This window comes from Mastigoproctus giganteus, chromosome 5 (genome assembly GCF_048544385.1).
Source record: "Mastigoproctus giganteus isolate SK-2022 chromosome 5, ASM4854438v1, whole genome shotgun sequence".
Lineage (NCBI taxonomy): Eukaryota > Metazoa > Arthropoda > Arachnida > Uropygi > Thelyphonidae > Mastigoproctus > Mastigoproctus giganteus.
This window is the reverse complement of record NC_143579.1, coordinates 95,480,087-95,506,596: the sequence shown is the minus strand read 5'-3', so window position 1 is coordinate 95,506,596 and position 26,510 is coordinate 95,480,087. Positions and strand designations below refer to the sequence as shown.

Below are 26,510 nucleotides of genomic sequence, written 5' to 3'. Positions count from 1 at the left end.
AGAGCTGCATGCTATAGATTTAGCCTTGGATCATATAAGAACTGGACAACTCCATCAGTTTATATATACTGGTTCTTTGAGTGCACTACAGACTCTATCAGTGATAAGATACACCACTCATCCAGCCCTGTCCCGGGTTCAGAAGATGATATGCCCTCTTTGTAAAGGTGGATTCGATATCCACTTCTGCTGAATCCCCAACCACATCAGCATTTTCGGAAAAGATTTGGCTGATAATGCAGCGAAATCAGCAGCTCTGACTAATGATCTTGGCCTGTCAGTCCCCTATACAGACTATAGGCAAATGATCTGCAACAATATATATTCGCAGTGGCAAGGCTCGTGGCATGGGCAGGCATCAAACAAACTATATTATTTTAAGCCTGTAATCAAACCTTGGCAGTCTAATCTCTGCAGGGTTCATAAAGAAGTTCTTTCTCAGCTCTATATATCTGACACATTCTTTTCTGCTGAGGGCTGATGACCCACTGTGCATAATGTGACACGATTTTATCCATTAAGCATATTTTAACCAAATTTATCAATTTTAGAAATGCAGGTTTTAATGCTTTTAATCATCTGACTTATGCACCCAGTCAGATTTCATCTGACAATGTTCATGTGCCAGCAATTGGCACATGGTCATTGTTAAATTTAATTTTTTATAAGCTATTAACATGTATACACTCATATAATATAAATAACTTGTTTTTACTGCTATGCTGATTTTTATTTATTGAAGTAGATATATAACTTTTCGATGAGGTAACCTTTTTCAAGTTGCCAAAATTTCAACCTTTTAAATTTTAATTGTGATGTGGTGCATTATAACCATAGTCATTTATTTGTTTTTGCACCATAAAAAAACCAAAAAAAAAAAAAAAAAATAAAGGAAAAAAAAAGCCAGCTAAATATTTAGATAAATACAAAAATAAACAAATGTATGTAATTATAGTCACTAAAAATATTCTTTTATTTCCAATTAAATGTATTTTAATCAAATTTATCAAAAAAAAAAAAAAAACCTGTATTAACAAGCTTCAAACTATGTCCACCACAGATGGCATTATTCAAGATTCTACCTATCTATCACTGAAGCAGTTTATCAAAATGATAGGTTTAAAGTAAGTTGTGTACTTAGTGTGGAAACCAACTTTGATTATATCATGTAAATTTAACCCCACTGCTTCATTAAAATTATTTATTTAGGTAGCTGTGATGTGTTCACTGAATTGATTGGTGCTAAAGGTAAGGATGTACTTTATGTTGGAGATCATATTTATGGAGACATCCTTAAATCAAAAAAGACCAGAGGTTGGAGGACATTTCTTATAGTTCCAGAGTTACAAAGAGAGCTACACGTCTGGACTAGCAAATGGCAGCTGTTCAACAGAGTACAGGAACTGGATGTACAGTTAGGAGAAATGTATAAGTGAGATTTATTTGCGGTAGTTAATTTATTATTATACTAATTAAACATTTATTTGACTGATATACAGGGTTTCAGAATTACATATAACAAATGTAAGGAGCATATTCTACAGCTAAAAATAATTCATATAAACATATGTCTCAAAAGTCTGTATTTAGAGATATTAAACTCATAAACATGAATTAAAAAATAACACGTAAAATGGAAAAAAAAAATTTTGTTGAAATTTATTTCATAAAAATGTGGATGTGTAAAATTTTGACTTTAAACAGTACCAAACATACATTACAACACTAACATAAATATTGTTCTATGTGAATCATGTCAGTTATTTAGTGTGCAGATTATGTATCAGCAGTGTTAAGTTATATGTATGTTACTTCAGTTTGAAGTTCCATAATGACTGTCTTGTTTACAGTATGGCAGCTGATATTGTGGGAGACACTGCAAATTTGTTTAGTTTTTATTTAGAGTTAACTGATATAATTTTAATTTATGGTGAGTTTCATAAGGATGCTCAAATTCTCCAATTGTTGTGTAACTGCAGTCATTATTTTTTCCCTGGTCCATAGAGTTAGACCGTCTACTACCATCATTCTAAGCATTTTAGTACTGATAGAAAAATTGAACCCCATCATGGCAGGGTTAGCAAAAAAAAAAAGTCACGTGAATGATATAATCCATAGTTGAGGTTGTGAATCAAGATTGTAATGTAGTCCAGGGTTGAGATCATGAATATTACAGTTCCATAGTCTATAATAATTCAGACACAGCATGGGTTTGTTAAGGGGAAGTCTTGTCTGACCAATTTGATTGGATGCTATAATGTGGTCACAAAGGAACAGGATGCAAAAAAATAAATTTGATATCATATACAATCGAACTTGATTATAACGAGCATGGAAATAACGAAATCACGGCTGTAATGAGCAAAAAGCCATAATGATTTTAATTTACACGTATCCTCATGCAATCGCTCACTGTTATAATGAGCATACTACACGGATATACCATACAAATTTTGGTAATTATGCAAACATTCTTAATTGCTCGGGGTGGAAAAAACCCAATTCTTGGAATAGACAAAATAGACAAGTTAGAACGTGGTGCAAATGAAAAGGACAACTTGGCTTTTATGACCTTGTCCTTTTGGGGATGGGGGGGCTATACAATAGTGCATTGGCATTCTGCTTGTCACATTACCCTATTTACAGATTGTCTTGTATTCACTGAACCATAAATTTATTTCAGGACTTACAAGAATTTTGTCAACGGGACATCTAAGAACTTTGCATGCATTTCGGGACTTCTAAGAATTTTGTCAATGGGAGTTCTAAGAACTTTGTATAGTATGAATCAGAGCTGTAATACTCAATACGTTCTCCGTTGAATTGTTTTAAATATTTTCGTTAGATTATTTTTAATTTTTAATTGTGATAAATTGGTTTTTAATTATTTATTTTTTACTCTAATGTAAGTTTTCGATTTTTTTCGTTTTAATTTCTGGAGAGTATCATAGAGAAGTGTTCTACGTATTATATTGAGATAAACTCCTCTTATTATTTTACAAAAGAACTTTGTATGCAGATCACTTTACTGTCATTTTAAATAAAATCGGTTATAAACGAACCTTTCTTCGGAAATGTCTATTAACAAAAGAAAGTGTCCTTCGATTTGCGAAAAAGTCGAAATTATTCATGAGTTAGAACGTGGTGCAAAAAATGTTGAAGTGTGTAAAGAGTTTTTGTCCTCTTCAACAGTAATGACATTGTGGAAGAATAAACATGTTTACATATTGGTACTGGAAAAGAACATAACCGATTTAAAAAAAAAAAAAAAAAAAAAATTGAGAAATTGCGAGGTTACAAATGCTGAAGAAACATTGCTTCAATAGTTCACTATACAAAGAAGTGTTCAGTGGCTCACTGCACAAATAATATGTAGGTATATACGAATACTGTATTTTTTTTCTTTCTAATATTTTTTTTTTTTTTTTTTTTTTTTTTGAATCTGTATTTTTATCAAGTTATTGAGAATTTAAAAAAATAAGAGGCAGATATAGTGATCCGATTTTGATATAGTGAGTAAATGTTATAACGAGGAAATTTGGTCTCTTGATGCTCATTATAACCAAGTTCGACTGTACTTGTATTTCAGGAAAGCTTTTGATACTGTTACACATGGAAGACAACTGTACAAATTGGAGCAGTATGGCATTAAGCGCAAGTTGCTGCAATGGATAAAGGGATGGTTGAATGGGAGATAGCAGAGAGTAGTAATAAATGGACACTGCTCTACGTGGACTAATGTTATTAGTGGTGTCCCTCAGGGTTCAGTTTTGGGCCCACTGTTGTCTGTATATTTATCAATGATATTGATGAAGTATATAAAGTTTAATGTCAAAGTTTGTAAATAATACAAAGGTTGGCAGGGTTGTTAATAACAGTAATGACAGTAAGCTGCTGCAAAAGGATCTGGAAAAGTTGGGCAGATGGGCTGAGAAGTGCCAACTGTATTTTAACATTGACAAATACAAAGTACTGCATATGGGTGGCAGTGATTCCAGAGAAATGTACCAACTGGGTGGTATTACACTCAAGTAGTGGAGAATGAAAGAGACCTGGGGGTAATTGTGCAGTCAGATATGTAGTTTTCTGAGCAGTGCAGACAGGCTGCTAGATTAGGCGATGGGGTCTTGTCAATGATATACAGGAATTTTGCGAGCAGGGATAAGGAGGTGATTATCCCCTTGTATAAGGCAATAGTCAGGCTACACCTTGAGTACTACGTACAGGTTTGGAGGCCTCATTTTAGGAAGGATCTAGAGTTGATAGAATGAGTACAGAGAAGGGCATAAGATGGTGAGAGGAACAAAGGGGTGCTCTTATGAAGAGAGGCTTAAGTTCTGCAAATTGCAGGTTCTGGAGACTAGGCACCTGTGAAGTGATCTGATTGAGGTGTATAAGGCCTTGAATGGATTGAGCAGGCTCAGTGCTGATGGGATTCTTCCTCTTGCTCAGATTACAAACCCGAGGAGCCATAGATTCAAACTGAGAAAAGACAGTTGTAGAATAGATGTGTGGAAATTTGCCTTTAGCCAGCAGGTAGTTAATTGCTGGAAGAAAGTTTCATCTGTTGTTGTGGAAGTTGATAACTTAAATAAATTCAAGGCAGAACTTGACAAACATTTCGAAAGAATGGATCAGTGAAATGGAAGGTTTTTTTTTTTTTTTTTTTTTTTTTTGCTGATGCTGCTTTCTTGCATCAACGCCTCTACTAATGCTAATGTATTACAAGTTAGATATCTGAGTACTGCACCAGGAAGCTATCCTGAATTTGAAGCCACACTAGATGACCAAGTAGTCTTCTGTCTTAGAGTTAAAGTACCCAACCATCAGCGCATCACAACAAATTGAACCAACTTGATTATATAAGTTGAAGATGCCAGCATTCAGTGAGCGTAAGTAGCACTTGAAAGCAACAGCATCTGATGTGGGACAAGGAGCCATTCATTACAGTACATTGGGCTTCAAGGTGACTACGCAGCTAACACAATGATGATGGCAGCACTTCAACGTGGCACAAGAAGACAATCAGTGTGGCACAAAAGTATGTCTCTCTCTCTCTCTCTCTCTCTCTCTCTCTCACACACACACACACCTCTCAAGGAGATGAGGACACAGGAGGATTGCACAATAATGAGTCACTGCATTATAGCACAAGGAATTATGATGCCAGCCTCATTGGGAAGGTTACAACACAAAGAATCATGCTGTCCAGTGCAGCACACTGAACCAGCAGCCACCAAATAATTGACAGAGTCACTATTAGAGTTCTAGATTTGCTAGTGCAGTGCAAGGAGCTGTTTAGGCACAATCATTACCATTTCAGGAACATCCAGTAGCAAAGTCCACCAATCTGACACAAAATTCTTACCACGCCACAAGCAACGTCGATTTTTACTAGTTTGGTTTCACAATACCAATAAAGGATGAATGAGGCACATAAATCTACTAGAAATTTTTGTCCAGGGGACACCCTGACTTCAGGGTCATGCTTGAAGTGTGGAGTGATGAAAGTGGAAGCAGATATGCACGCATAACAGGAAACAGAAATGTCATCCTGTTCACTTCCACACATGGCAAAATCTCTATTCCCTATTAAGCTGGGAGATTAATATCACCCCAAGCAAGTAAAACCTGACCACATTTTGTATCAGCCCATGATTTGTCAGTGACCTGCCACACTGCAGAACCCCAATTTTTCCTTATAAAACAAGTCCAGTCCAACACACTTAGAGACAATCCAACCCTTAGAAATATCAGTGTTAGTATCAACAGCCACTTGTCTGTATCAGCCTCATTATATGTTAAAACAGAGCAAGCACAACCTGGTACCACACATCCATGGTTGCTCAATTTAGCTTTTAATATTATAATTGTTCTTAGAACTAACTACTTTTTTTTTACATACATAATTGCTCTTTAGGCCACATAGGCATTTTCAACTTTCTTGATTTATAACAATACATGCTGTCACTAGAAGACTTTTTTTGAAAATACTTAAAGCAGCAAAATCCTCATGAGGTTATAAAATCAGTGGCTCTCTACCCTGAAGGCGATTGATGCTTGCTGCATTATTTATGCAAATACATCATATTCATAACACTGATGTGGTCCTGGCCATGAGTGCTAAGTGTTTTTCTCTCTGCAGTTTTTAGAGTGCTCTTTGAACGTGATATAGTTTTATTTATTCTGTTGTGTGATTTTCTTCTTTCGTTTACTTCAAATGGTTCTGTGCTTGCAAAGTCTGATGTAAGAACCCAGAAAGGAATCCACCTTTCTTTTTATAGTCTACATATCAAATACCACTCTACTTCAATAACTTCAATAACTCCTTTGTCACTGGAGGGCGCCTTCGTAGCCAGGTGGGAAGGAGCAGCAGTGCGTAGCACACGCTTCTTGATTAGACCGGGGTTCGAGCCCGTCACCACCAAATACGGAGGACGCGGAAAGGTCAGGAAATGACCATCGCATATTCCCGGAGCAATATGGCCTTAGTTGCTAATGCTCCTAAAAACCAAATAACAACAACATCCTTTGTCACTGGTGATATAGCTCCTCCACATGGTGGGCCGGTAACCTGCAGGAAAATCCAACCCTCAGGGATAAAAGGACCAGAAATGGAAACTGATGTATTTCCACGTTTAGAGCCAAAGAGCTCTCAACATGCCAATGACACAGACCAGACTTCTCTCTTTCAAAGAGACTTAAAAAAGGACAGAAGGAAGTGGGAATTGCCAGCATTCCTCATAGTGCATTCTTAGTTATCTCAACCTGTGAGCAAGTTCTTTTCTTTCATCATTCAGAGATGCCTTGAAAATGCCACAGGTTATCCAAAAACGGTTAAACTTTCCAATCAGGAGATTTACCAGTAGAGGCCTCTCACTCAAGACATTCTGAGCATTTATTAAGATAAATTTTTTAAGTGCAATTACCATTCAAGTCACTTCACATAACACACATAACAAAGTTTTTCCAAGGGCGTGATCACAGAATGGATTATATATTAAATGTTTCTAAGGAAGAAATAGTCTGGGAACTAAAAGATCAAAACATCTCTCAGGAAAAATGAATTATGATCAGAAAAGACGGAAACTTAATTCCTATGTGAAACATAATCTTAACTTTCAGTTCACCAAATCTGTGGGCTTCTGTCAAAGAAAGTTACTTGAACTGCCACGTTCGGCCATATTCTAAGTGGATTTGGGATACCATATCCGCTTAGATATTATAAATGTCAGAAATTTGGCCATTCTCAGACAACATGCTGTGGAGATTCAATGTGTCCAAACTGTGGGTGCAAAACTCACACACAAACAGAATGCACCAACAGCACAGTGTCCTAATTGCATGAACAGGCATCCAGCTTATTCCCAAGGTTGTGAACTTTGGAAATTAGGGAAAAAAAATACAAAAATATAAAATTTAAAATAAAGTCTCTTACCAAGAAGTGAGAAAACAGGTTAATTTAAGTATGCCAAAACACACTTATGCTTCCACCATTCACAGTTATGAATCAGTGGCATGTCCGACTGAAGTTTCCATCTCTCCAAATATTGATCTCAGACTGGGCTCGATCAGTATTCTTGGTCCACCATCCGTCTAAACCGAACATAGTAAATCAAAGCAATAATACACCAATCACAATTCCATCCTCCACATTGTCAAGTAGCAGGAATGTTGCAAGCAAACATGAGGTGAAGCAAACATATCTAGCAAGCATGGATACAGATGATACTAACAGTCAAGAAAAACTGCTTGAAACATGCTGATGATGATATGGATGATAGCAATGACTCAGGGTGTCCCAAATTTCCCAGAAAAGAAAAATCAAAAATTGACCATTAAAAAATTTGCTCATAAAAAGCAGATGCCTTTTCATTTTCCACATTCAAAACCTTATCATTTAATGGAATTGCAGAGGTTTTCGCAGCAACATCGATGATATTCATCAACTAATTCACTGCTTCAATCCTGTTGCCATGTGTTTACAGGAAACCAATTTGACCTCCCAAGCCTCTCCTTCAGTCAAAAATTATACTATCTTTAGACAAGATAGATCGGATACTACTAGTGCTATGGAGGAGTAGCCATACTGTTGGACTCATGAGTCCCCTCCAGAAGCATTCCATTGCAAACCTCCTTAGAAGCCATTGATACACCTATAGTAATTGGTATCACTCCTATTTTGGTCTCAATTTATCTTCCACCTAACTGTCCATATACTATTCAGGAAATCGAAGATCTTATCCTGCAAATGCCACCTCCATTCTGGTTACTAGATGACTTTAACACACATCATTATAGAGTTCCTCCAGCGTAGACAGGCATGAAAAGCATTATTGAAATGCTGATCGACAGACAGAATTTAACATTTTTGAATACTAGCTCCCCTACCTATGTTCATTTTCCTACCAGATCAACCTCTCTATAGACCTTCCCATTTGCTGCTCTCCAGTACTCTACTTAAATGTTGATTGGGTAACTCTTAATGATCCTCAGAACAGTGACCATTATCCACTAATATGTAAAATTCAAACTTCCTGTTCCTTACCAATAGATAATCCAGTAAAATGGAAATTTCCAAAGGCTGACTGGATAAAATATAGCAGGCTCGTCTTGTTCGACAACCATATCAACCATGCTACTGAACACAACAAATCAAATGCTAAAAGCTGCAACTGCTGCCAAGACAGGAAAAGATGAAAATTAAATTACTGGTGTGAACGAAGATTGCAACAATGCAAAAAAAGAGCAAAAACAAAGCATGGAATCTGTTCTGGAAGCATTTAACTACTCCCAATCTTATTAATTACAAGCAACTTAGAGCAAGAGCCCATTATACTGATATAATGGGCTGATATATGGAAAGCAAAAAAAAACCTTGGATTAAATTTACTTCTTCAGTTAATAAAGATACAGATATCAGACTGATCTGGAGAAAAATAAAACTGTTAAATGGTAAATTTCCTCCAGTATCTACTCCACTACTTAACTGGAATGGATAGGAACTCTCTACTCCTACAGAAATTGAAATGCACTAGGAACTTTTCTCATTTGTCCTCCTCAACCAGGCGCTTCCGTAGCCAGGTGGTTTTGGCTATGGAGGCGTAGCACACGCTTCTGGATTAGACCGGGGTTCGAGTCCGTGAGCCACCAAATACGGAGGATGCGGAAAGGTCAGGGAATGACCACCGCATATACCCGGAGCAATATGGCCTTAGTTGCTAATGCTCCTAAAAAAAAAAAAAAAACCAAACCTCCTCAACCATTTATGACCAATCATTTCAAAAAATTAAAGATGTAATCGAGAAATCCAAACTGAATTTCACTGACAGCTGTATGTTACCTTATAATCAACCATTTACCATGTTAGAACTGCAATAGGCTCTTACCAACTCGAGGAACGGCTCTGATGGGATATTTTATGTAATGCTCCAAAATTTAGATCAAAACTTACTATCTTCACTGCTGATCTTTTTTTCAATCAAATCTTCACTGAACATACATTTCCAAGCTCCTGGCAAAGACCTTTCTGCTCCTCCCGACTACAGAGCAATTTCTCTTACCGGCTGTCTGAGCAAAACCCTTGATAAAATCATTAATAGTCGTCTAACTTGGTATCTTGCATCCCAAAACTTGATTAACAACAATCAATTTGGATTTCAAAAAAATCGATCATCATTGGATTTCATGATTAAAGCCGAAACAAACATCAGAAATGCATTCATCAAAAAGGAACATCTCATCGTGATCTGCTTGGACATTGAGAAAGCCTTTGACACCACATGGCATTTTGGCCTCTTAAAGGATTTACATTCTCTTGGCCTGAGAGGCAATTTACCATATTTCATCCAAAATTTCCTGCAACAAAGATCCTTCCAAGTCATTCTCAAAACATGAACTACATTGGGAGACAACAAATATACTGCATCCAAATCTGGATGCATAAATTGCATCCAGATTTGGATGGCACAAAACTGTTACAAATTATCTAGCTAGAAATTTACTGCCATTCACTTCCATACCATATGTAAAATACATCCTGATCCTGAACTCCATTTAGATAACTATCCTCTTCAAATAGCAAGTGGTATTCATAGGCTTAATTTTTGACAGCAAGTTAAAAAACTATTAGAAGCACATTGAACATCTTTGGATTGCTTGTCAAAAAAAAAAAAAAAAAAATTAACATACTCAGAGCCTTATCAGCAATAACCTGGGGAGCAGATCATTACCACTTGCTTCACTTATATAGATCCATAATCTGATCATGCTTGGACTATGGCATGCCTGTCTTCAATTCTGCTAGGGAGAGTGCTTTATCTCACCTCAACCCTATTCAATTTTCAGCCCTTAGAATAGCTCTAGGTGCATTAACAACATCTCCAGTGCAAAATCTGTATGTTTGATGCCTATGAAGCTCCTCTAAATATCAGGAGAAAGATGTCATTACTGAACTATGCAACCAAGATCCAAAGCCAGTCAACCCATCCTAATTGGTCAATATTTAATGATCCACAATTCATGACCTTTTATAGGAACAAACCACAGGCAACTCTGCCTGCAGGTATTACAGTAATGGAACTAGCAGAAATTTGGAATACACACTTGAATAAAGTCCTCCAAGATTGTACAGATCATGACCCTCCATAGTCTGTCATCATGCCATCTTGTGATAATTATTTCCACCAATGGGGAAAATACTCTTTAACAGACATTAACAGCTACATGTTGCTCGTACATAACGTTATTCTGACTTTGCTAAAATATATACTGACAGATCGAAGTCCGAGTGTAGAATGAGTGCAGCATGGAATTCCATGACACTACAATTTCTGTATCACTTCCCACAGAATGTAATAGTTACACCATTTAATTATATGCCATAAAGTTTGTTCTGGAAAATATTTTCCCTCTCTCAATCCAAAAGAGCATAATATACCCAGACTTGAAAAGTTCCCTATTAGCCGCCATGAAAAACATTTTCCCACCTACTTATCCTTTACTATAGCTCATCAGAACAGTTATTTCATCTCAGGGAGCATCAGCAAAAGGTTGTTTTCTGCTGGATCCCAGGCCATAGTGGAATACCAGGAAATGAAATTGTGGATTTTGCTGCCAAGCATCCATCCAGCACAGCCCCAATAATTTTCTTGTGCTCTTCAGTGATTACAAAATGTATATATGAAATATATGTAAAGGAGCATGAACACTTTGGTGGCAAATGATATACATAATAAACTCCTTGAACTTAAACCTGTACTACAATTATGGGCCTCCACCTTCTGTATAAGCAGACAAGAAGAGGTAGTCCTGGCCAGAGCCTGATTAGGATACACTCATCTGACCCATCTATTCCTGTTATCAGGTAATGACACTCCACAGTGTATGCACTGCCACAGGCCACTTAGTAAAACATATACTTCTGAATGCACTTCCATAAATATAATATTCCAACTATATGATTGAACCTTGTGGAGCACCTCTTTTTACTTCCTCATCCACACAGAAGCACCATATACGAGGGAGTATCAAAAAGTTCATACCCTGACCTAGATAAAACATCAGTAGAAGATGACATTTTTAATATAAGCTGCCTACATATTCAAAAACTAACATGTGAAATTTCATTCCCATACGTGATTGTACACCAGAGGTGGAGCCCAGAATCTGAGGAAGGAGGGTATAGTTGTTATATCAAAGTAAGGGTATCGAGCAGTGATCAAGTTCCTGCATTTGCAGCACAAGAAAGCTCAGGAAATTGGCAAAGAAATGAAAGCTGTTATGGGCAGAATTGTCCATCCTTATGGCACTGTAAAAAAGTGGAAATGGGAGTTCCAGTGCAGTCGTACAAGTCTCTGTGACGAGCCAAAAGAAGGAAGGCCATCAACATCTACAGACAGTGAGACGGTTGCAAAGGTTGAGCAGCTGATGCTGAGTGACAGACTTGTGACAATTCATTTCATTGCAAATGCAGTGGGAATTAGTTATGGATCTGCCAACAGCATTTTTACATGACCATCTGTACATGTCTAAGGTCTCTGCATGATGGGTTCCAAGATTGCTGATGCCTTTGCAGAAGCAATGTCGAATGGAATGTTCTCTGCAACTGTTTGGATTTGTGTAATGCAGATGGATGTTGAGAACTTTTTGATCGGTTGGTGACAAATGCTGGGTGTTCCAGTATGATCTGGAGACAAAAGACATGTCAAAGCATTGGAAGCAACCTCTTCTCCACCTCCCAAAAAGGCAAAGACCGCTCCATCTGTGAAGAAGGTGATGTTGTCCATGTTTTGGGACAGAAAAGGGGTCATCCTGACAGATTACTTACCTCATGGATCCACACTTACTGGAGAATACTACAGAAATCTTTTGAAAAAAGTTACGCGATGCTTTGAAGGTGAAAAGGCATGGAATGTTAATCAAAGGTGTCTGTCTTCTGCCAGACAATGCACCAGCTCACACAGCTGTTGCCACCCCCAACTTTGTTGCCCAGAATGGCTTTGAACTACTGCCGCACCCACCATATTCTCCTGACCTAGCACTGTCAGACTTCTTCTTGTTTCGAGAAATGAAGAAACCATTGCATGGACACCACTTTGATTCATCTCAGGAAGTCATCAATGAAGTGGAATCATGGTTTCAGGCAAGAAGTGTAGACTTCTATGATCATGGCATTAAACAACTGATCCATAGATGGGAGAAATGTGTTACTATATATGGAGAGTACAAAAAAAAGATTTAAAGTTCTTGTGAAGTTTCACCTTTCTAGGGCTGTGTTATATCTAAGTAAGGGTATGAAATTTTTGATACCCCATCATATAGCAATATAAAAATGGGAAGGAAGATGCAGTTGTATAGCAAGCCAAGTGTCTTACCTTGTTCTGCACATATGTAACTTGTTACATCATGCTGACCAACTTTTTGATCTTTTCCATGTTATAATTAATGTGCAATTGAATTTTTTTGTATTATCCAGTTGAACCCCCAGATTACTTTGGAGCAATGAAAACTTCAGTTGATGAAGGCTACACCATTTTGCTGAGCATGTACAATACTAAATTTGTCCTCATCTCCGAAATCAGCATGGGATTGCCCTCAACCAGCAGCACAAAACCATTAGCTTAGGCCACCATTGCAACATTCTCAAATCCTTATGAAGCCAGTCCTTGAGGACCTGAATACGATCACTGCGGGCCACCTTTAATCACTATCCACATGGTTGAACAACGCACCGATCTTGAAATACTCTTTTATAATCTTTTATCACAGAATAAATCTGAGATGAGCATTTTTAAATCTTCGGCATCATTAAAACACCATCCCAACTAATTGTATTGAATGCCTCAGCAAAATCCATAAAGATCCCTAAAGATAGCAAACAAACTGAATGAGTATTTTGCATCTACATTCATACATGAGGAGTTATTAAGGTTTGAAAATGGCAGAAGGTTATCAAATTGTAGCAGGGTGCTTAATGATTTTGTAATAACTGAGAGCAAAGTGGGGGAGAAATTGTTGAAGTTAAACATAAGAAAGGCACCTTGGGTGAATGGGATCTATCCAGTTATATTAAAGGAGGTCGCAAAGCAAGTAAGCAAACCCTTAACCATAATTATGAGAGCATCCTTGGACTCAGGGGAGGTCCCCATGGACTGGAGATGTGCAAATGTATCCCCAATTCACAAAGGGGGGATCGAAGGGTGAAACGAGTAATTACAGACCAGTTAGTTTAACTTCTGTTCTGAGTAAAATAATGGAGTCACTGGTTAAAGATGCATTTCAGGATCATCTAGACAAGACTGCAGCAATAATTCAGACACAGCATGGCTTTGTTAAGGGAAAGTCTTGTCTGACAAATTTCATAGGATATTATGATGTGGTTACAAACGAACTGGATGCAAAAAATAATTTTGATATCATATATTTGGATTTCAGGAAAGCTTTTGACACGGTTGCGCATGGAAGACTATTGTACAAATTGGAGCAGAATGGTATTAAGGGTAAGTTGCTACAATGGATAAAAGATGGTTGAGTGGAAGAAGACAGAGAGTGCTGCTCTTCGTGGACTAATGTAATTAGTGGAGTCCCACAGGGTTCAGTGTTGGGTCCACTGTTGTTTTGTATATTTATCAATGATATTGATGAAGGTATATCAGGCTTAGCGTCGAAGTTTGCAGATGATACAAAGGTTGGCAGGGTTGTTAATGATAGTAATGGCAGTGTGCTACTGCAACAGGATCTAGAAAATTTGGGCAGATGGGCTAAGAAGTGGCAACTGAAGTCTAACCTTGACAAATGCAAAGTACTGCATATGGGTAGAAGTAAGCCCAGAGAAACGTACCAACTGTGTGGTACTACACTTAAGGTGGTAGAAAATGAAAAAGACCTGGGAGTAATTGTGCAGTCAGATATGAAGTTTTCTGAGCAATGCAGACAGGATGGCAGGGCATGGGGTTTTGTCAATGATATATAGGAATTTTGCTAGCAGGGAAAAGGAGGTAATTGTCCCTCTGTATAAGGCAGCGGTCAGGCCACGCCTTGAATACTGCATAGAGGTCTGGAGGCCTCATTTTAGGAAGGATGTAGATTTGTTTGAGCGTGTACAGAGGAGGGCAACAAGATTGGTGAGGGGAATGAAGGGATCCTCTTACCAAGAGAGGCTTTAGTTCTGCAAATTGCAGTGGCTGGAGACTAGGCACCTGTGTGGTGATCTGATTGAGGTGTATAAGGTGTAACACGCTGAATTCTGATGGGATCCTTCCACTTGTTCAGATTACGAACCTAAGGGGGCATAAATTCAAAGTAAGAAAAGACAGATGTAGAATAGATGTGCGAAAATTTGCCTTTAGCCAGCGAGTGGTTAATTGCTCTAACAAACTTCCATCTGTCGTGAAAGTTGATAGGTTAAATAAATTTAAGGAGGAACTGGACAGGCATTTGGAGGGAATGGTGTGATTTTTTTTTTTTTTTTTGGCTGATGCTGCATAAGCTCATACACTTGCTTTCTTGTATCACATGCCACTACTACTACTGGAAAGCTTGTTGATTGATAACCTTCTACATAGCTCAAAGCATATTGGAGGGCATCAATTGTTCCTCATCCAGATGTGAAACCAAATTCTTTATTTGAGAGAGGGTTTTTCTTCTGTGTATGGTGCAGAGAGGAAGGTTTTCTTCTGTGTATGATGCAGAGAGGAAGGTTTTCTTCTGTGTGTGGTGCAGAGGAAGGTTTTCTTCTGTGTGTGGTGCAGAGGAAGGTTTTCTTCTGTGTGTGGTGCAGAGATGAAGGTTTTCTTATGTGTGGTGCAGAGATGGTTTTCTTATGTGTGGTGCAGAGGGGAAGGTTTTCTTTTGTGTAAGGTACAGAGAGGAAGGTTTTCTTCTGTGTATGAATACATGCTTGCAAGGCAAGCACTTGTAGAGCCGCTTGTGACTGATGTGTATAATGTCCTCAAGAATTCCAATCAGATTCATTCTATCCTTCCAATTTAGACTGACTTGGACTTAGCCTGGTAGAATATATCACATTTCTGATGATTTCAATCTTTCTATGCAAAGAAGGATTCAGGGAAACTCTGCAAAACAGTTCTCCATGGATCTTGATTCCTGTGGTTTTTATGAACTTACTCAACTTGAGCCCCTCGACGTGGGCACCTGTACGTGGTGAGGGGACCTCCCAGTGACGCTGCTGGACTTCCAGACTAGCATCACTGGGATCCAACGCCCACAGCCTAGGTTCCGGGCTTACATCAATGGAATCCGGCGTGTTTGCCGTGCGCTGCGACCCGTGGAAATTCGGAAAGGGGGATCCTGGTGGTTGAGGGGCCCAGCTTCAATACACCACTTTGGCCCCTGCTTCGACAAGACGGGTGGTCCTGGAAGGCCCGGCTAGGATCAATCGGCTAGTAGGCTCGCCTGCGAGGGTCAACCGTGTCAATGCCACGCCCCTACCCTCATGGTCCGAGGGACAGGATTCAGGCTGGCGGCGGTGCGGGTATAGTGTCTGGGTAGCCCTGGCGTCCCACTCCCGAGCGCATTTATTGCATGCCGGGTAGTGGGCGCCCCTTTGGGCTCCGTGGTGGGTGGGGAGCCCGGGCACTGAAAAATTTAAAAATCTTCATGAATCCTGATAAACTTATTCCTTCAGGGCCCCAACCCGGTCCCTATCTGAAAATAATGACGGAGAGGCAGATAGCATTATTGCTACAAAGAGGCAGAGAACCGAAGTACGATCAGGGCCAGTCCCCAGGTTCCTAATTATGCATTCTACCAGTGAGACACCAATTGGTAAAATGTCGCCCTTTTTTAAACAAAAAGGGTTAGACGGGTTAGCAGGTTCACCCAAATCAGTTAAGAGGCTTCGTTCTGGAGACCTCTTAATTGAAACTAAAAATGACCAGCAATCTGAACATCTACTCCGAACAACATCAATCGGAGGAATCCCTATAACAGTGACACCACGCAGAACACTCAATTCATCGAGAGGTGTCATTTCGGAGTGGGACCTTCTCAACGTAACCGAGGAGGAAATCTGCTCCGAATTAAAACCACAGGGAGTCATTGCAGTCAAGAGAATCACTGCGCGAAGGGATGGAAAAATTGTTAAAACCAGGAGCGTTATCCTGACGTTTAACACTCCTAAACCTCCTGATGAGTTTAAAGCTGGATACATCAACTGTTCAGTGCATCTATACGTTCTGAACCCTTTACGGTGTTTTAAATGCCAGAAGTATGGACATTCTCAAATGGCCTGCCGTGGAGTCCTTGCATGCGCTCGATGCGGTGCAAAGGACCACGAAACAACAGCATGTTCAGCCGCAAAACCCACCTGTATTAACTGTGAAGGCGAACACTCGGCCTACTCACGAGCATGCCAGAGGTGGAAAGAAGAAAAAGAGATTCAACGGCTGAAGGCAGAGCTTAACATATCATACCAGGAGGCAAGGAAATCGGTCAAACCCCTGAATATCAACAAACCTACCTACGCCCAGAAGGTAGCAGGGAGATGTTCCGTCGGAACTCAGACGGACATGACCATTCCTCCAAAGGAGTCTTTCACTCCCATCGCGCGGTATCTATTAAGTTCTCAAAAACCTGTACAAAAGGACCAATCAGCTGCCACTCCTATATCGGTACCTCCTAATGCCCCACAAATTACAAAGGTAGTCATGAAAGAAAAGAATAAGAAAGGGGAAGCCCCCCCTAGTACCCAAGAAAAGATGGATGTCGAGCAGAAGGAGGTACCCGAAGAGTCAGTCTTGGAACTCTTTGCGGAGGAGGAAATGGACAGCGTCCATTCTTCCCCAAAAAAGATAAATCCAAGACTGACAAAAGTAAGCCCTCAGCACCTCGGAAGCCGCCTGATGGACCCACCAAGCCAAAATAATGGCTAAATTCCTACAATGGAATTGTCGTGGATTCCGGCGAAATATTGATGACATCAAGGCCCTCCTGCAAAAGCACGAGCCAGTTTGCTTTTGCTTGCAGGAGACATATCTAAAGGCAAATGATGATCCCACCATGCACAACATCACATTTTTTCGAAAGGATAGAATTGCGGATGGCCCTGTACATGGGGGAGTGGCTATCCTTGTGGGTAACCAGACCCCAGTGCAGCCCTTGCTAATTACAACCAGCATAGAGGCTGTTGCAATTCGCCTTTCAGTGGGATTCTTATTAACTGTATGCTCTATTTATTTGCCACCTGGGACTGACATCTCCCAGGCAGACCTTGATGATCTTCTAACGCAGCTGCCTCCCCCTTTCTTACTTCTTGGGGATTTTAATGGACATAACACCCTGTGGGGTAGTGCTAACATCAATGGAAGGGGACGAGTCATAGAGCGTATGCTCAATGACAATGACCTTTCCCTTCTAAATACTGGAACAAACACCTTTTTCCACATGCCTACCCGTACTTTTTCTGCCATTGATCTCTCTATCTGCTCCCCTTCTCTACTCCCTTCATTCACCTGGGAAGTGGAGGAGAATCCATACGGTAGTGATCACTTCCCCATGATAACCTTGCTACACAGTGGGAGACCATGTCTTCCCTTCAGGTTACCACGGTGGAAGATTGATCAGGCTGACTGGACTGCCTTCCAACACCAGGCAAATTTTGATCTTAGTACAGTCAGTCAAGAACCTATCAATGATGCAGTTAAGTACATCACAGAAAATATTGTCCAAGCAGCTGCTAATGCTGTCCCAAAAACATCAGCCCGGTTTCCACCATTTCCTAAACCTTGGTGGAATTCACAATGCACAACAGCAAAAAAGGCTCAAAACAAAGCGTGGGGGATATTTCGCCGATATCCTACCACGAACAACCTTATAGCCTTCAAACGTGCACGAGCCAAAGCACGCTACATCCGTCGTCAGAGTCAAAAGGAATCGTGGATCCGTTTTACATCATCTATTAACCAGTCTACCAACTCTAGGCTAGTCTGGGATAAAATCCGGAAAATGAAGGGAAAATATACATCCCACCCTTCCTCAATCCTAGATTATAATGGATGCGCTATTGCAGATCCAACTGCAATAGCAAATGCTCTTGGGGAGACATTCTCTAACATCTCTTCAACATCTTCGTATTCCCCAGAGTTCCTGGTCCTGAAATACAAAACCGAAAAACAGGCACTTAACTTTAAATGTAAGAGCATCTATCCCTACAACGGGGATTTCACTATTCAGGAACTGGAAAGAGCCCTCGCTCTTTCCAAAGCAAGTGCCGTTGGACCAGATGGCATCCATTATGAAATGATTAGACATCTTTCACCAAAATCTATGGATTGTCTGCTCCTTCTGTATAACAGAATCTTTACTGAAGGGCAGTTTCCGGACTCCTGGCAAAAGGCATTCGTTCTTGCCTTTCCCAAGCCAGGAAAGGATCCAAAAGTCACCACCAACTATCGTCCTATTGCTCTGACTAGCTGTCTGTGCAAAATCCTGGAGAGAATGGTCAATTCTCGTTTAATATGGTATTTAGAATCAAATGACCTTCTCTCCAGCATCCAGTGCGGCTTCCGAAGGAACCGGTCCACTTTGGACCATCTTATTAGAATGGAAGCATCAATCCGGAATGCTTTCCTAAAACGGGAACACTTGGTGTCGGTGTTCTTTGACATGGAAAAAGTGTATGACACAACTTGGAGATTTGGCATTTTAAAAGACTTACATAGCCTAGGCCTAAGAGGGCATCTGCCTTTTTTTATTCAAAACTTTTTAGCCAATCGATCGTTCCAAGTCCATGTGGGATCCTCACTCTCTCGCTCCTTTAGCCAAGAGGAGGGAGTACCACAAGGATCAGTATTAAGTGTCACGCTTTTTGCCATAAAAATAAATTCCATCACAGAACAACTTCCTCCAACTGTAAACAGTGCCCTCTATGTTGATGACTTTAGCATTTTTTGCCAGTCGTGCAACATGAGGGTTATTGAAAGACAACTGCAGAAAGCCATTGATAGTCTGAATTCCTGGGCACTTGCTAATGGCTTCAGGTTCTCGCCGGAGAAGACCGTTTGCGTACACTTTTGTCGCAAGCTTAATCTTCATCCTGAACCTGAATTAAGGCTCGGACAAAATGCCATTCCAGTAGCAGCGAACATAAAATTCTTGGGACTCGTATTCGATAAAAAACTGACCTTTTTGGATCATATTCGTCAACTCCGCACAAAGTGCACAAGAGGCCTTAATATGCTCCGCTCGCTCTCCTCTACATCTTGGGGAGCAGACAGATGCACCCTACTACGGCTGTACCGTGCACTTGTGCGATCCAAATTAGATTATGGGTCCCAAGTATATACTTCAGCCAGAGACAGTGCCCTTCGATGGCTGGACCCTGTCCATCATCAGGCTCTACGTATCGCTACTGGAGCATTTCGAACATCTCCTGTCCAGAGCTTATACGTCGAAGCAAACGAACCACCGTTATTGCTTCGTCGTAAGCAGATGTCTCTAAAGTACGCCTTAAAACTGAAATCCCTGCCAGACCATCCTACGTGACCATTCGTTTTTGAGCCACGATGGGAAAATTTGTACAACACCCGTAAGACTGCCAATCGTCCTTTTGGTATTCGTCTCCAAGAGCTACTCAAAGAACTTAATATGAAGGTAGACAAGGTTGCCCAAACACCAAAGCAACCCTTTCCACCCTGGCATGCTCGTGTCCCGGCATGTGACTTGTCCCTTAGAAATTGGGGAAAGTCGGACACTCCATCTTCGGTCTACCTGCAGCTTTATTCAGCACACCGAGCTGAATATTCCGACTTCGCGCCAGTCTACACAGATGGTTCGAAGTCGGAATTATATTTGGGATCTGCTGCTGTCTTTACAGACAGCACTACATCGGAGCAGATTCCCTCTGAATGCAGTATCTTTACTGCAGAGCTGCACGCCGTAGAGTTAGCCTTGGATCACATTAGTGAATGCCAATACCAACGGTTCATTATATATTCCGACTCTCTTAGCATGTTACAGGCTTTAATATCAGTGAGGTATAATCCTCATCCAGTTCTGTCTAGCATTCAGCAGAAGATTCACGTTCTCCACGAACGCGAATATGACATCCGCTTCTGCTGGATTCCGAGCCACATTGGGATTAGGGGAAATGATTTGGCTGACGCCGCAGCCAAATCAGCAATTCCCAATAATAACTGCTGCCTGTTAGTCCCCTATACAGACTACAGGCAAATAGTACATCAAAAGTTACATTCCCAATGGCAGGATTCATGGAATAGACAGACTGCGAATAAATTACATCGCATAAAGCCTGTAATTGAACCGTGGCAGTCTAGTCTGCGCAGGAATCGCAAGGAGGAAGTTGTTCTTGCCCGGACCCGCATAGGACATAGTCATTGGACTCATTCATTTTTGCTGAGGGCGGATGACCCTTCTATGTGTGAGTCCTGTGGCACAATTTTAACAATTAGACACATTTTAGTTGAATGTCCAGATTTTACCAATATCCGTTTTACCGCTTTTATTCATCTGACTGAGCCGTATACACTCAGTCAGATTTTATCTGACAATGACAATGTGTCTGCTGTTTTTAGCTTTTTAAAAACAATAAATATTTTTACTCTTATATAAAATTTTTACATTATGCTTTTATATATTTGTTATACCTTTTGACATAGTGACCTAACTAATTAGGTCACTGAAAATTTAAAAAAAAAAAAAAATTTTTTTTATAAATGACCTGGTCTTGGCGCATTATAGTCTTAGTAGCTAATGGGCCAATAAAACCAAAACCCAAACCCAAACTCAACTTGAGCTTTGCAATTTGGTTCATGTAACAAATATTCTTGTTTCAGTTTGTGGTTTCCCAAACCATTATCTAGGCATCTGCTACAATGTAAATGTTTTCTTGCTTTATGCACATGATGTCAGTTTATTTAATTTGAGTAACCACCACTTTATTAAGAAGTAAACAAAATTGCTTCAGTTTCAAAGATCCCAATGGTGCATTGTATTAGGGCTCAAACTTAAACAGTATCCCTTTTCTTTATATATTTTTACTACTTTATTGACAGTGAGACTGGTGTTTTTGTCACTTCTAGACTCTGACAGCGATGTGAGTTAGAGGACTTACTGTCCCATACATTTTTGTGCTTTGAAAATAAATCTTTAATGATATTAGTTTCACTAAACTTTGTTCTTTTATTTATCTTTTTTACTTTCTAAATTATCTCAATTTGGAGAGTAAAAAATTAGAGTAGTAGCACTGGTCCATATGCATTACAAGTGGACCAGTGTTACTGAAAAATCTGAAGATCTGAAGAATGAAGTTTGGCAACAAAAACTTCATTCTTCAGTCGTTTGTTTTTATGGCTAACTTAAAAATTCTCTCAAACATCTTTTTACATATTTATTATGTTTATATTTCTTGATGAAAATCAGAAGAAACTGACAGAATTTTTTTAAAAAAATAGCATTTTAATTTGGTTTCACAGTTTTTTGATGAAAAGAAAAAGACAAAGAAAGACATTATAACATGGAAAACCTATGTTATAATGGTTGAGATGGAGAATTGGTCAAATTAAGCCAAAAAGACAAATATGACAAAGTTTTGTCATTCTTCGTTCATTTTTTTGTAGTCTTCTCTTACCCCATCATCCATCTATTCTATTCCAGTGACTTTTTTGTTTGTCACCATCCATCTTTTTCTCCTTTTTATATGTATAATTGTGATTAGTTTATAACAGATTAAAAAAAAAAAAAGTCCATCATTAGTAATAGGCATTTTGCTGCAGATATTAATTTTGTTTTTTTCTGAATAACAGAATAATGCCAATTTAGCTGCTTTTTTTCCCCTTCTTTTTTTGCTTTTAGAGATCTAGATAGTAGTTGCAAAGAAAAACTTGATATAAGTGAGCATCGAAAGGCGATAAGAGTAAGTATACAGGGTTTTTATAAAGAACTGTATATTTAGCAAAGTAAATAGATTTGAATAAATTCTGAGTTTGACATTTGAAAAGGCAGATTATTACTGGAAATTACTCTGTTGCCCTTCAGAAATTTATCTGAAGAACTTATTCTGTTCTTATACACAGTGCAGCAGTTGGAAAATGATACTGATGTTATGAGACAAGTTCTAATGCTGTCACTATCTAGAACTAAACTTGAAATGATAGAGATATTATACTTTGAGCACTGTATTCAAGGTCAGCTGAAATTGCTGCATTTCAGAACATAGTATGAGCTGAACAGCATGTCATTGGAACAAAGAACAAAGTTGTGTTCAACTGGGCAAAGGTCCACAGGAAACATTTCAAATAATGAAGCAGGTGCATGGAGAGAGTTGTCTGTCTGTTTCATGCACGTGTTTGAGTGGCATAAACATTTTGCCCATGGAAGACAATGAACATCTGGGCCCAGCAAAATTGGATTTAATGCCAGAGTTTGATTTAAAAGGCATGGGAAATCATTCCCAGTGACCGATGTGCAATGCTTTTAGAAGATCTGTGCATTAAAAGAAAACCATTTGACAAATAATAACCTAGGATTTGAAGAAAATGAAGGTCTGCACACAGTTTCCATATTCATTAAACAGACAGTCAATGGTAGGTGTGAGTTGAACACTACAGAGAACGATTGAGGCTGCTGAAAGAAACCTAATTTCCTGAATTTGATTGTTACAGGTGATGGTCTTCCTGTTTCAGTATGACCCAGCAACAAAGTGTGAAGTGGAAGTCAGCAAACTCTCCCAAAGCCAATAAAGTTCATCACGGAAGGTCAAAAATCAAAACCATGCTCATCACTTTCTATATCAAGGGAATTGTGTACAGAGTTCATGCCCAAAGGCCAAAGTGTTACTGTTGCCTATTTTTAGCATTAGCATTAGTTGAGGCATATGATGCAAGAAAGCAAGCTTATAGAGCATCAGCCAAAAAAAAAAAAAAAAACCCCACCCCTTCCCATTTGACCCATCTGGTCACTCCAAATGTTTGTCTAGCTAATCTTTAAATTTATTTAAGCTATCAATTTTCACAACACAAGATGGAAGTCTGTTCCAGCAATCAACTACCCACTGGCTAAAGAGAAACTTCTCCTCATCTATTCTACAACTGTCTTTCCTCAATTTGAATCTATGCCCCCTCAGGTCCTTAATCTCAGCAAGTGGAAGTATCCCATCAGCATTGAGACTGCTCAAACTATTCAAGGTCTTGTACACCTCAATCAGATCACTTCACAGGTGCCTAGTCTCCAGATGCATGTTGCAACTTGCAGAATTTTAGCCTTTCTTCGTAAGTGCACCCCTTTCTTCATCTCAATCTTGTTGCCCTCCTCTGTACTCATTCTAGAAACTCTACATCCTTCCTAAAATGAGGTCTTCAGACCTGTACGCAGTACTCAAGGTGTGGCCTGACCATTGCCTCATACAACGGTATAATCACCTCCTTGTCTCTGCTAGCAAAATTCCTTTATAACATTGAGAAAATTTCAAGACATGCTCTGGCAGCCTGCCTGCACTGCTCACAGAACTTCATATCCGACTGCACAATTACCCCCAGGTCTTTTTCTTTCTCCACCTTTCTGAGTATAGTACCACACAGTTGATATGTTTCTCTTGGGTTACTGCTACCCATATGCAGTACTTTGCATTTTTCAATATTAAACTTCAGTTGCCACTTCTCAGCCCATCTACCTAACTTTTCTAGATCCTGTTGCAGTAACATACTGTCTTTACTATCATTAACAATCCTGCCAACCTTTGTATCATCTGCAAACTTGGACATTAAGCCTGATATACTTTCATCGATATCATTAATAAATACACAAAACAACAATGGGCCCAACACTGAACCCTGGGGACTCCACTAATAACATTAGTACATGTTATTATCCTGCCAACTTCAAACTCACAGAACCTACTTTTCATCTTCCTTGTTTATTCATTCAACTTACGTTTTCTGGAACATCCTTCCTTCGTACGTATTTCCTGAAAATTACAGTCTACAGAAGTTCAAGTCGAATGTCAACAAATATCTTCTTTCATCTTCTCAACCTCCAACCCAAGCACGGTATTAAGTACTATAGGTTCTAATATCTCTCGTGTTTGGGGTTTTCATAAAAAAAAAAAAAAAAAGCTATTACAGAAGTTTTCATACTTCTGAATATGAACCATTCATTCCACAAAATATACATGATTATACATTAATAATACACATTTATAAACACTAATACAGACAAATACGGATATTACTCTTGAGAGATGTCAATATCAAACTTATACATGCTGACTAATTAGGAGACACTTTCTAACAGGCCAGTCTCAGTCAGTGGCTCAATCATAGCATGGTTGCTTCTCTAATCTCAAAATATAGTATAAAAGATTAAAACTAGGGTTAGTGTGAACTTAACTGTAACATTTATGGTTTTTGTTCTTTTTTTCTCACATGCTTACACTCTCATTCATTCTTCTTGCTTTCATTTAATTTGTTTGAGCTTTGCTTTCTGCAGTGCACTCTCTGGGCACCTTCACTTACTGTTATTCTTCAGTTGTGGTGCAAGCCTAGCCGCAAGTTTTTGCAGACCAAGGGAGAATGTAGTGATAGTGTTTGTGTTGGTAGTAAATGTTTGTTAGTATATATAAAGTGATGTAAGTTATTATTAACTTTGTATTCTTTCAGCCAATTACATTTGCTCTTCCACTCATTCCCATTCACCATAACACTCATTCACTCTCTTTCCCTCATGCTGGGTCTGTCTTTCTTTCACAAAAACTGACATTTATTCCCTTTTACCATAATTCCTAATTCACTCTTTCACTGAGTGACCAGCCTATTCATCCTGTCTCTCATTCTTCTTTCATTCAACATTGCATTCCCTAGCTACCAGCTTACTGATATTTTTCAGCTAATCTGTTTTCCTGGCTGCCTGTACATCTCCCTCCCCCTCATGGTTACTTATTTGGTGTGGAGCCCCAGGTTCTTACTCATGGCCGGGTTGTCCTGGGGGGTACCCAGATCAATCCAGTTTTGTCATGTCAGGGTGCAGAATACTGCTGTCCTGACAGTTAAGTCATTGTCTGGGCGTGGTGGGAGACGTGGGTGATTTTAACTTTTGATTATTATTTAATTGCTGTGGGGCTGAATTACCATTCTTTGAATAGTTCTGTGCATTTTGAATACTTTCTGCGTGAAGATTATAAAGACTTTATAATTTTCCTCTTCTATAATGAATAGATGTTTTTCTCCCCTTGGAAGGGGGCCAAGCTGTGCTATTAGCTGTGTCCTGGGGATGTCGTAAATTATACATTCATATAGAATGTGTGCCCAGTCTTCACTCTCGCCACAAGTGCAATTTGGTTCATCAGTCAGCCCTAAGGAGGTTAGTTTTGCTTTTAGGGAGCCATGACCTGTCATTTTGAATGTTGTAAAAAGTCCAGGGCATTACCACTTTAGGCGGCTTTGGGCTGACCATTCTAAGTGAATAATAGGTGTCAAGGGTCCTTTGCATCCAAGGCCCAGGCTTGGCATGGCAGAGGAATTGAAATATGTGCGGAATGATGGACAAAGTCCATTGATCATGGTGGCTTATATTGTTGAATACTGTTTGTTGATTTTTTGTAAAAATAAATGCCTGAAAAGTGCAAAAACCTTTGGCTAACCACAGGTGTTGCAGGTATAGACAGAAAGTATCATGCCCATAAATGTAAAAAGGTAAACTGCAGCCATTATCAATCCACTGCAGGGTGGAAGCCTCCTCAATGATTCATGTTGAGGGAAATGGACCACAATCTGGCCCGCTGTTCCAGTGCAGGTTGGCAGATTGACCGTATTTAGTAGTCAGGGGCTTGAACCCTGGTCTACCTAAAAAGCATGTGCTACTGCACTTGTGCTCATGACCACTCAGCTATTGCAGGGCTCTAATGGGGACTTTCCAGTGATCTTATCCATCATCTGTAAGAAATTTTTTTAGTATGACTTAGACATACTGTAAAATGTTAAAGATATGCAGTCTGGTAAAAGTTTGCAATTTCACTAATGCTTTTAATATTTTTACTT

At 39.3% G+C, this 26,510-nt stretch overlaps 1 protein-coding gene across 5 annotated transcripts in view; it reads left to right on the top strand.

Annotated features, from left to right (window-relative positions):
• Positions 1-26,510, top strand: part of Nt5b (5' nucleotidase B) — a 589,792-nt gene that overhangs the window by 520,046 nt on the left and 43,236 nt on the right. For 4 of the 5 annotated variants that reach the window (XR_016546972.1, XM_090374115.1, XM_090374118.1 and 1 more), the window contains exons 14-15: positions 1,210-1,432; positions 22,333-22,393. Coding sequence is in view for 4 of the 5 variants with exons in the window: in XM_090374115.1 (XP_090230241.1) it covers positions 1,210-1,432; positions 22,333-22,393 (284 nt within the window). In the remaining variant the exon portion in view is untranslated. The remainder of the gene's footprint in view (positions 1-1,209; positions 1,433-22,332; positions 22,394-26,510) is intronic. The other variant, XM_090374117.1, reaches the window with a different exon arrangement.